Genomic DNA, 10,954 nt, shown 5'->3' on the forward strand with positions numbered 1-10,954 from the left:
ATATTACACATGAGCGGAGACTTTTGCACGGTAGTGTATATATATATATATATAAATAAATAAATAAATAAATATATATATATATATATATACACAGTAGCGTGCAAAAGTTTAGAAACACCACCTTTTTTTCAGTTTTTAACGCATAACTTTTCACAAACTTTCTAAAATAACCTGAAACTTTTACCGAATGTGCTCTATATTATAACCATTCAAAATCCATTTCACAAAATTTTTAAAACTCAATTAACTTTTATTGTTTTTTCGAAAAGGCTTCCATGCAAAAGTTTAGAAACAGTATAATAACCCGCAATTATATCAGGTTTTTGTAAACAAAAGCATTATAAAAGGTCAAATTTTTTCTGAAATTCATTATTTGAATTCACTTGAGATATTTCAAAAGCAATGAAGTATAACTAATTGAGAAATTATTTGTGAAGTTTTATAATTCAATTACGTAGTGATACTTTAAAAGCATGGGAAAGGCTAAAAAAGTTTCAGATGAAATAAAGAAATTAATTATAAAAGCTGTGGGGAAAAAAATGACTTACAAAAGGATTTCTGAACTTTACAATGTTTCTAAACCAGGAATATGTCACATTATGAAAAGGTTTCGTCAGCGCAAAACTATTGAAAGCCAGCCTCGCTCTGGAAGACCTAAAGTTACAACTGAAAAGGCTGATAGATTATTATTAAGGTTTTGCAAGAATAATCCTCGCGTGACTGCTGTCGAACTTAATTAAATTATGCATCAGTTTCATGGCACGTTGATACAACTAAACGTCAATTACGACAAAATGATCTGTATGGTTGACGTCCAGTTAAGAAACCTCTTTTATCTGCAAGAAATTTAAGAACCAGAATAAAATTTGCGAGAGATCATCTCAGTTGGAAAGTTAATGATTGGTCAAAAGCCCTTTTCTCCAAAGAATCAAAGTTTATGCTATTAAGTAGTGATGGAATTAGATATGCCAGACATCTAATAGGAGACAGATTTAATCCAAAATATCAGTTACCTACTGTTTAACATAGAGGAGGAAATTTTATGGTTTGGGGGTGTTTTAGTCATGACAATCTGGGTCCCATTCATCGCATAGAAGGTATTATGGACCAGAGAGTTTATTTAGACATAATAAAGAACATTATGCTACCCCATCCAAAGGACAAAATGAATCGCAATTGGATCTTTCAACAAGATAATGACCCAAAGCATTGTGCCAGATCTGTTAAGGAACATTTTCAATCAAAAAAAGTCAATATTCTTGAATGGCCTTCACAGAGCCCAGATCTCAATCCCATTGAGCATCTTTGGGAGTAAATCGACAGGCAATTAGTTGGTAGAAAACCAACCAACAAAGATAATTTATTTGGTTTGATTAAAGAATGTTGGTATAATATTCCTCAGGATGTTCTCATTAATTTAGTTGATTCAATGCCTCGTTGCTGTGATGCTGTTTTAAAGGCAAATGGATATGCCACCAAATACTAACTTTTTTATTGAAACTATTTTATCAAAAAACTGTAAATTTTGAAAGTTTTAGTAAATATTTCAGCTTTACAGAAATAAATAACAATCAAAATTCAGTTGTTTCTAAACTTTTGCACAGAAGCCTTTTCAAAAAAAAACAATAAAAATTAATTGACCGGTGAGTTTTAAAAATTTTGTGAAATGGGTTTTGAATTGTTATAATATAGAGCACATTCAGTAAAAGTTTCAGGTTATTTGAGAAAGTTTGTGAAAAGTTATACGTTAAAAACTGAAAAAAAGTAGGTGTTTCTAAACCTTTGCACGCTACTGTATATATATATTAGGGCTGGTCAAAACCATACTTTTTTAAAAATTTTGACAAGCAGCACTATGTAGAGTTTTTAAATTGGTATAAAAAACTATGTAGACTAATTTTATTTTATTTTACACACCCCCTAGGGGTTGCACCACACACCCTAATTTTTGCCCCCAAATTTTTTTTTTTTTTTTTTTTGGGTATACATTCTATTTACATAAAAACTTTAAGCAAAAAAAAATTTTCAATTTCAAAATTTTTAACTTCATCACTTTTCAAAATATGATATCATGTCAGCATAAGAACTTTTGCTATGCTGCTATGTAATTTTTTTGTTTATTCTATTTGTTGCATTTTAGTCTCTATAAATAGTATATTTATTGTTTGTATATATATTTGCCTACTTTTTATTTTTAAAAGACATGGGTATACTAATTGAATCAAATATGCTTGATAGGAAAAAAGTAGAAAGAGAAAGACTTCGTGTTGGACAAAAAAATGTAAATGAGAGAAAATGCGAAAATTTGAAATTACAATCTATTGATTTTGATGGAAGAAAAGACAATACAATAACAACTGCAAGGATAATTAAAGAAGACCATATTACAATTGTTAGAGAACCAAGCAGCAGCTATATAGATCATCTAACACCTGATAATGGAACTTCTCGCTGCATTGCTAATGAAATTCTCCATTTAATATTTGAAACTGGCAGCAGCGGTTCTTTAAATGCTCTCTTATGTGATGCAACTGTAATAAATACAGGAAAATTTGGAGGAGTGATAAAATTAATTGAAACAGAACTTGATAGACCAATGCAGTGGCTCGTTTGTCAACTACATTTGAATGAACTTCCCTTTAAACATGTATTTGAGTTGATTGATGGAAAAAGTTTTGGCCCTGGATCATTTAAAGGAGAAATTGGTAAAAAAATAACAGAAGACTTAACTAATTTAGAAGTAGTTCCTTTCAAAAAAATCAATGGTTCTTTTCATTTAATTCCAGATAATATCTTTAGTGAATTAAATTCAGATAAAAAATATCTTTACAGTATCTGTTTATTTATTCAATCAGGAGATGTTTCAAATGAAATCTCTAAAAATTCTCCCGGAAACATTCATCATGCTCGGTGGCTCACAAGAGCAAATCGTATTCTACGCTTGTACATTTCTACAGAAAAGCCAACAAAAGAACTTATTGACTTGGTTACAATAATTATGCAATGCTATGCACTAGGATGGTTCCAAATCAAATCAAATTATTTGGCAATCAATGGTGCTCAAAATTTTTGGTATAGTGCTCAACTAGTTAAAAATGCAATTATTGATGTAAAATATAAGGAAGTAATGGAGCAAGTTTTGAAGCAAAACTCATATTTCGCTAACCCAGAGAACATTTTATTGGCAATAAGTGATGAAAGAAAATAAGTTAGAACTACAGCCATTCAAAGGATACTTAAACCCAGTTTTACTAGCGAATCCAATAGACATTTCAAACTTCCTACAACATTAAATCTCAGAGCCATAGACTACTGTGAATTAATAAATTGGGACATCGAGGAAGTTCATTCACCACCTTTACTGAATGACTATTTAAATGAAGATATTTTGAAAGCCAATGACACTCCATTAAGTATCCCAAAGTATCCTTGTCATAGTCAGAATATGGAAAGAATAGTTGGAGTAGTCACTAAGGCATCAGAAAATAGATATGGCTACAAAAAACATCACAAATGTGTAATAAACCTGTTGGAGTCCAGGGAAAAAATGACTAAATTTGATTGGAAAGCACAATGGAAATAAGAGATTTATAAAAATATACATTTTTTTGTAGCCTGTAAAAATTTTTCATTCTATTTTTTTTATATTTCTAAAAGTTTTGTTTTTTTGCTTAGAAAAGGTAATATATATGAACAGAAAGCATTTTAAAGCTTATATCCTTTTTAAACATCTTGAATCCCCTATTCTAATAAATTACCTAAACAGTATTTTAGTAGAACATTTTTGTAGTATATCTAAACCATTACAATTATATAAAATAAAATAAAACAAATATAAAATAGTTATATATAAAAGTTTCTTATACCCCCCTTTTTCTTTAAAATGCTTAAAAATTAAATTTTGTGTGCAACCCCTATGGAGGCTAGCACAGACCTAAAAATTGGTATACACCCTATACACATATATAGGACCCCCCACAATATGCTGCTTCTTAAAAAAAAAATTTGACCCGCATTAATATATATATATATATATATATAGTGCTTACATGAAATAAAAACAAAAATTTTGACTCTTAGTACATTAATGCCACTTTAACGTTAAAAATTGAGATTTTTATCTTTGAAACACTAACAACTTATAACTATTTTGTTCATCATATTGATTCAAATGTTATCTCAAAATTACTTCTTTTAAACTCAGCTTTTGAGTTTAGAAAATAATTTTCAATTTATACAATAGGTGTTAAAATAACAGTACTTTATAAGATCAAACTTCATACTAATATTTTGTACTTTTTAATGAATTTCTTATATTCTTACCCTATCCAAGAGGCAAATTCTAGAGTATTTGGAACAGTAGCAGACAACAATATAATTCCTACATGAGAAGGAAGCATAATCAACACTTCCTCCCAAACTACACCTCTCTAAAAGAAAAATGCAAAAATGTTAAAGCATTAAATTTTCCAAACAAAAACAAAAACAAAAAACAAACAAACAAAAAAAATTTTAACCTCTGCATCATTTATGTAGTGAATTTCATCAAATATCACCCACTCTACATCTCTTATGACATCTGAACCATTGTACAACATTGATCTGTTTTAAAAAAAGCAAACTAAATGTGTTGATGATTATTTGTTCATAGTTAACTGCTTTTGATAAAACCTTTCTTTTACCTTAAAATTTCAGTTGTCATTATAAGACATGCAGCTTCTGGTTTGATTTGAACATCACCTGTCATTAAGCCAACTTCAGGAAATGTATCCTTGAAATCTCTGAACTTTTGATTGGATAATGCTTTTATAGGGGATGTGTATATAGTTCTTAAAAAAACATTTTTAAAATTCTAAACCAATACTATTAGCTTAATCAGAGAAAACCAAAAGAAAAGTATAATGAGATATCAGGAAACCTTCTCATGTGCTTCTGTGCAAGAGCAATAGCATATTCAGCAACAACTGTTTTTCCAGCAGATGTATGTGCTGCAACCAACACATTTTCATGCTTCTCAAGATGAAGTACAGCTCGCTTTTGAAACACATCTAACTCAAATGGAAACTAAAAATAAAAAAAAAAATAAAACAAACTCTTGAAAATATATTTTCATGTCTAAAAAAGCAGAACCCAGGAGAATAGAAAATGAAACAGAGGTTGGTATTATCCTCTTTATGCCCCTTCTTGTTGCATAAAAAATAAATCTTAAACTAATTGATTATATTAGATGCAAGGACAAATTTCTCTACTTAAACATAGCTTATGCTGTTCTTTATATAGAAGAACATTGGAAAATAGCAAACTAAAGGTACAGGAAAAGCATTCTTTTATTCTTTTCCTGTGCAATTTTACAACTTAATTATGAGGGTGATGTTTATTAATGCTATTCAATTTTGAATCAAAATTAGATTAAAAGTTCTTTTTATTTACTAACTTTTTAAACATATAAAAAGTTCTAAATCACCTATTTTCAAAAAACCAGCAAAGATCTTGAGGAATCTATAAACTGACTTGTGTAAGATGAACCATAAAATTTATAAGTGAAAATGTAGTCTGAGACTCAATGCTGAAACTCAAAAAGAAGCCAAACTTAAGAAGACATGATTTGGCTGTAATCCCATTTATTAGACTAGTAATTAAAAAAATAATAATAAAAATATAATTTTTGGAACATTTAGAAGAAGTTTGATAGAAATTTTAATTTTATTGTGCTAACCCTCGTGATTTTGTTTGTAATTTCAAATTAACAAAAATAATAATTTTAAATAATTCTGAAGTAAATCTGATGAACATCATCAGTTAAATGTAAAAAATGGTGATCAAAGATGTTACAGTTGGGTACTCTAATTCAAAAAACAAATAATATGATTTCTGTTCTTAATATAATTTAAGAACTAGAAAGTTAAGTGGAAGAAACTTATCCAAATTTAAAGCATAAAGATTGTTCTTGTAAATCAAAACATTGTTAAAATGGTGTTCAGTTTCTCTTACACAACAACTCAACATATCTGCTGAGCTTGATAATTTGCTCTCCATGAATTGTACAAAACAAAAATGCTAAAAACCAATCAAATAATACAATCAAGCCTTAGTCAAATATAAAGAAATCATAATTCAAGACAATCCAACATAACACTGCACCTTATGCATTCTGTTAGGACATCAAAAAGAAAAACTTGCTAGTTTGGTGGAAAATTTAAGGCAAACAAAATATTTAATCATGGAGATAATTGTACTTCTATTTAAAAAAAGACTCAGAAAAGTCAAAAAAAATTTAAATACTGTGGTTTGTTGCTGATTTTTTTTTTAGGCTAATATTTTGTTACTTTAAAAATCATCTAAAATTTTTAAAAGTAAAACTTTTTGCAAGCCACAATTTTGTGAACTTTGAAATTTACCATTTAAATTCACTACGTAGTGTTGTAATTTTCATAATCAATAACATGGAAGAATAATTAATTTAAAAATAATATCATAGTATAGCAATTGTATATTAAAACTGAAAAATGATGGTAGAAAACATTAAGGCTTTTTATTATATATCACTTTCTATACAGAACCAAAAATGCAGAATAACAGGCTTTCTTTTACCACTTTGATAAATAAATGATTGCTTAGAATATATAAAATATTGTAGTATAAATAAAGCTTTTTAAAAACAAGATGATAGTAATTATTATAACACAACATTGTTATACCTTAAATGCCATATCAGCTACTAATCTGTGGAAATCTTTTATGTCTGTGAAATCATCGAGTATTGCCCATTTCTTCTCTTCATATTTAACTGAGTTTGCAGAAACTTCATTTTCAACCTACAACCAGATATTTTTGGTTAAAATTTTTAGACAAGTACAAGGTATTTGTTTAATACACCACAGAAAACTTAAAATAATCTCAACATTTAAAAAAAAAAAAAAAAAAAAAAAAAAAAAAAAACACCTTACAGACCAAAGGAGATTTACAGACCAAAGGAGATTTATGGTCTGTAAAGTATTTTTTTGTTCTCCTTTTTAAATCCACTTTGTAACTTTTGAAATACCTGTAAAAGTTGGGGAGATATATCATCACTGACTAACAGTGCAACATCAACAGGGCTTTCTTTGGACTCAATAGCTTGCTCATCTTCATTAACATCAATGTATAGAGATGTTAAGTCAATACCATTTGAAAGTATATCAACAATGCTTATTGATGTTGATGTTGTAGATGAATCAACAAAAGAATCTATACATAAAAAACATGCGAAAAATTGTATCAAAATTTTTAGATGAAAACATTTCAGATTTAAGTATTTGCATTTGTGGCTTTAAAATTTTTAAAAAACATATAAAAATAAAATTTACCAGTAAGACTGACCCTCTTGATGTCGTCAAAGGAAATATCAAATTGAAAACCTGGTGGTCTTGATAAATAATCTTCTAAAAGAAATTAAACAAATTTTTAAATTTTCATTCAAATAAAATTAAGTTAGTATATTTAAGTAAAGAATTAAAATACTTAAAAAAAACTACAATGTATATAAATAAAGTTACCTTTATCTATTTGAAATTTTGTGTCATTGCCTGAGTAGTTGAAAGATTTTGAAAGAACGTCAGGAAAATCTATGCCACCTTTTTAATACAAAAATTCACCGATACTTAAAATTGTTTTCTGAATGTTTTTTGAAAAATGAAAGAAATGCAATCGTAAACTCAACAAAGGTAATGGAAATATTTTTTAAAACCTCAGATTGTTCCTGTTAAGAAATAAGAAATGGAACTCATCATAATCTTTAAATAAAAAATTGCTGAATGGGCATTTTACAAGATGTTTTACGAGGCATGTTATAATCCCAAGTCATTAGGTGTATTAATTATCAAAAGCATTTAAATATTTACCAGGCCAAAAGGGTCTGTTAGAAGATTCACCCTTAATTGAATCAGTAACAGGACCTGGTTTTCTATTCATCAACATTGAGTTTTGAGCAGTTAAACCAACATCATGGCAAATAATCTAAAAGAAATTTCTAAGTCAGATAAAAATTGTAATTACAAACTCTTGATTTTAAAACATTGAATAAAAAAATTAATACAAACAACCTAAACAAATTTAAAAAAAAACAACAAAAAATGAATTATATTCTTTTTAATACAGTAATGAAAATAGTGAAGAGTGAGTATTAGTTAAAACTTTAACTAAAAAAATATTGAGACCTATTAGATAACCAAACAGCTTTTTGCCAAAATAAATATTAGCAAACAATAATTTTTTTATAACAATAAAAGATGTTTTTCTGATCACCTAACAGATTTCAACAAAAAAAACAAAAAACATTTTACTAGTAAATTTTAAATGTGCTAAAACCCCACGATGCTTATACAAAATGAAACTAATATATGTTTTAATATACTGCTTTCTAAATAAAACTACTTCAAATATCATTTACAAAAATTTTGTAAATGAAAAAAATACCTCTTGATAGCCTTTTAACTGTCCAGTCTTTGGATCTCTTTCCATACAGATATCTGTTGGATGTGGAAGCAACAAAGTATCGAACAAATTATCTACATTTTTTTCACGAGCCCAAGACCTTTATAAAAATACTAATAATAAAAGTCTGATGAAAAACATTTTTACATAAATTACAAAAATTTTTTTTTTAAAATTTAAAATAAAAAAAAAGCTAAACATACTTTTGTAGATTTTGGAAAGCATGAATGGGTAATTCAAGAGGTGCCAATAGAAAAGATTCAAGTTCATATTTTAACTCGGGCAGTAACGGAGGAACACCAATCGGAAGCTATTTAAATAAGGTAGCAGATTCATTAAAAAAAGAAAATACAATGCAGATAAACGTTATTCAGACATCAATAAATTTACAAACAGACTTTAACAAACGTACTGTTGAATGAGGGAAGATTTTCTCCTCATTTTTTACTGCTTTCACATGGCCAGATAAGCCAACCTCCACAAACTCAAACTTTAATTCATCTGACAATGATGATAAGTCTAAAAATTATACAAATAATTATTGCATTAAGGCTTAAAATTAAATTGCTATTAACTAAAAATCATTTCAAAATATACTAAATATACTTCAAATTAGATTTAGTTCAATACAATTTATCAGCAGGTAAATCTGCAGAACTTGGAAAACTGAAAATTTTATTTGCTAGAACAAACTTGTTTAAGCCTTTCACAACTTCGCCAACACGTTTTCCATTTTTTGGGATTGCTAAAAATTCTTGGAAACAAGCTAAATCTTCTTTAAACAATCTTAGACCTTTTGTAAAAATGCTTTGGAAGTACTACTACTTATGTTTTAGTCTTTTTTAAAAAAAAACTTTAATATCTTTCATTAAAAATAAACAAAAAAAAAAAACAAAACATTAGAGCTGCCATCAGATATCAAAAGTTTGTTGCCACCAAATATCAACCATTAACAACCACTGACATTTTTACATGAACTCTGAGATATTGACTGCATAGTGTTGATTTACATCTTTTTTAAATAGGAGTTTAGTAAAAAAAAAAAAAATTAAACAGTTTAGGTGGAAAAAAAGTGAATAAGGAATTCCTTTTATTACATCAAACTAATGCCCATGATTATTTTAGAACTTTATACACCAATTAATACCAAAACATACTTCAAAAACTTTTGTTCAACAATAAAAAGGTTGACATGTTTTAATAAACTCATATACTAACCTTTTAAAGCGATCATGTGTGTGTGTGTGTGTGTGTGTGTGTGTGTGTGTGTGTGTGTGTGTGTGTGTGTGTGTGTGTGTGTGTGTGTGTGTGTGTGTGTGTGTGCGGGCGCTGTAAAATGATTTTTTATAGATATACATACTTATTTTATACTCCTCTGCTTTTCGCAATTGTACATCCATTTTGTATGTTAAATTTTCTCCAAAATATACTCTCCATTATTCATACACAATCCATGTAATCAGAACCATAATAAACAGTTGTAATTACTAGAAAGTTATAAATTATCTTGGCACAATTTTTACTTTACAATACACAATTTATTATAAACGGAAGATTTCACATAAAATTCTTTCGAATCAAAAAGAATTAATGAATTTTCATATAAAAAAATAGATTCTAGCTAGCCTTACGTAAATTGGTGCTATATCTAAAGTAAAACTTAGTTGGTTAGGGCTATGACTTTTGAGTTGCAGACTATGGAAATAAGCTTAAATGGCAATCGAAGTTTGAAGGAATGACAAGGAATTTTAAAGTTAAAAGCGAGTTTTTTGGAGAAATGTACTCAAGATAATATATATATCTTGAGTACATTTCTCCAAGAAATCTCGCTTTTAATATTAGTCATTATCGTACTGAATGATACTGATATTGACGCGCAATTGCAAAGGTGCCGTCTAGACGTATTTTATATAGTACGCTTAGTTTATTTGTTTAAGTTTTAAAAGTGTGCAAGAAATACTCAATAGTAATACTTAGTGTAAAATATTGTTTTAACAATTCTCTGCGTTTTACGAGATTCAAAATTGAAAAATATAGTACAACCTTTAAACTTTATTAAAAGTTGTTTTTTTTATATTTCTCTGATGTATAAATCATTCAAAATGCAAGTTTCATTTTGTCCTTGTATCAACGAACAGTGTTCAATTTATGTTGAGATTCGCGCTGCATGCACCGCACTGTATTCGCGAGAGCAGCGGTGAATAGTTGTCGACTTTCGTTTTGCGTAGTAGGGTAAAAATGCTAATCAAGAACTGTAAAAATATCACGGGAAAAAAGAAAAAAAAAAAAAGCTTTTTTGTCTGTTCAATGAAAAATTAAACTAACGGGAGTTTTCATCCAAAAGAAACGTTTTATGCTTTCTTTTTTATGATACGAATGAAACAATAGTTTCTTTTTCATACGTTCTGTTATCTATGTAATCTTTTTCATACACTCTGTTAATACTTCAAGTGCAGTAAAAATCAAGATGAAAAATTCT

General features: G+C 28.1%; 1 protein-coding gene across 1 annotated transcript in view; it reads right to left on the reverse strand.

The window, feature by feature from the left end:
- LOC145180959 (superkiller complex protein 2-like) overlaps window positions 1-10,270 on the reverse strand; it is a 17,977-nt gene extending 7,707 nt beyond the window's left edge. Inside the window, exons 1-14 of the mRNA XM_090071332.1 lie at window positions 10,107-10,270; window positions 9,836-9,962; window positions 8,888-8,994; window positions 8,679-8,785; window positions 8,458-8,575; window positions 7,884-7,998; window positions 7,539-7,616; window positions 7,350-7,424; window positions 7,046-7,230; window positions 6,702-6,818; window positions 4,922-5,067; window positions 4,686-4,832; window positions 4,521-4,605; window positions 4,327-4,433 (exon numbers count right to left, since the gene is read on the reverse strand). Of these exons, the coding sequence (XP_089927458.1) occupies window positions 4,327-4,433; window positions 4,521-4,605; window positions 4,686-4,832; window positions 4,922-5,067; window positions 6,702-6,818; window positions 7,046-7,230; window positions 7,350-7,424; window positions 7,539-7,616; window positions 7,884-7,998; window positions 8,458-8,575; window positions 8,679-8,785; window positions 8,888-8,994; window positions 9,836-9,875 (1,427 nt within the window). The 5' untranslated portion in view covers window positions 9,876-9,962; window positions 10,107-10,270. The remainder of the gene's footprint in view (window positions 1-4,326; window positions 4,434-4,520; window positions 4,606-4,685; window positions 4,833-4,921; window positions 5,068-6,701; window positions 6,819-7,045; window positions 7,231-7,349; window positions 7,425-7,538; window positions 7,617-7,883; window positions 7,999-8,457; window positions 8,576-8,678; window positions 8,786-8,887; window positions 8,995-9,835; window positions 9,963-10,106) is intronic.
- Window positions 10,271-10,954: the final 684 nt, after the last annotated feature.

This window comes from Hydra viridissima, unplaced genomic scaffold (assembly GCF_058129835.1).
Source record: "Hydra viridissima isolate aposymbiotic clone 2 unplaced genomic scaffold, HvirCarnegie_v1 scaffold_14, whole genome shotgun sequence".
Lineage (NCBI taxonomy): Eukaryota > Metazoa > Cnidaria > Hydrozoa > Anthoathecata > Hydridae > Hydra > Hydra viridissima.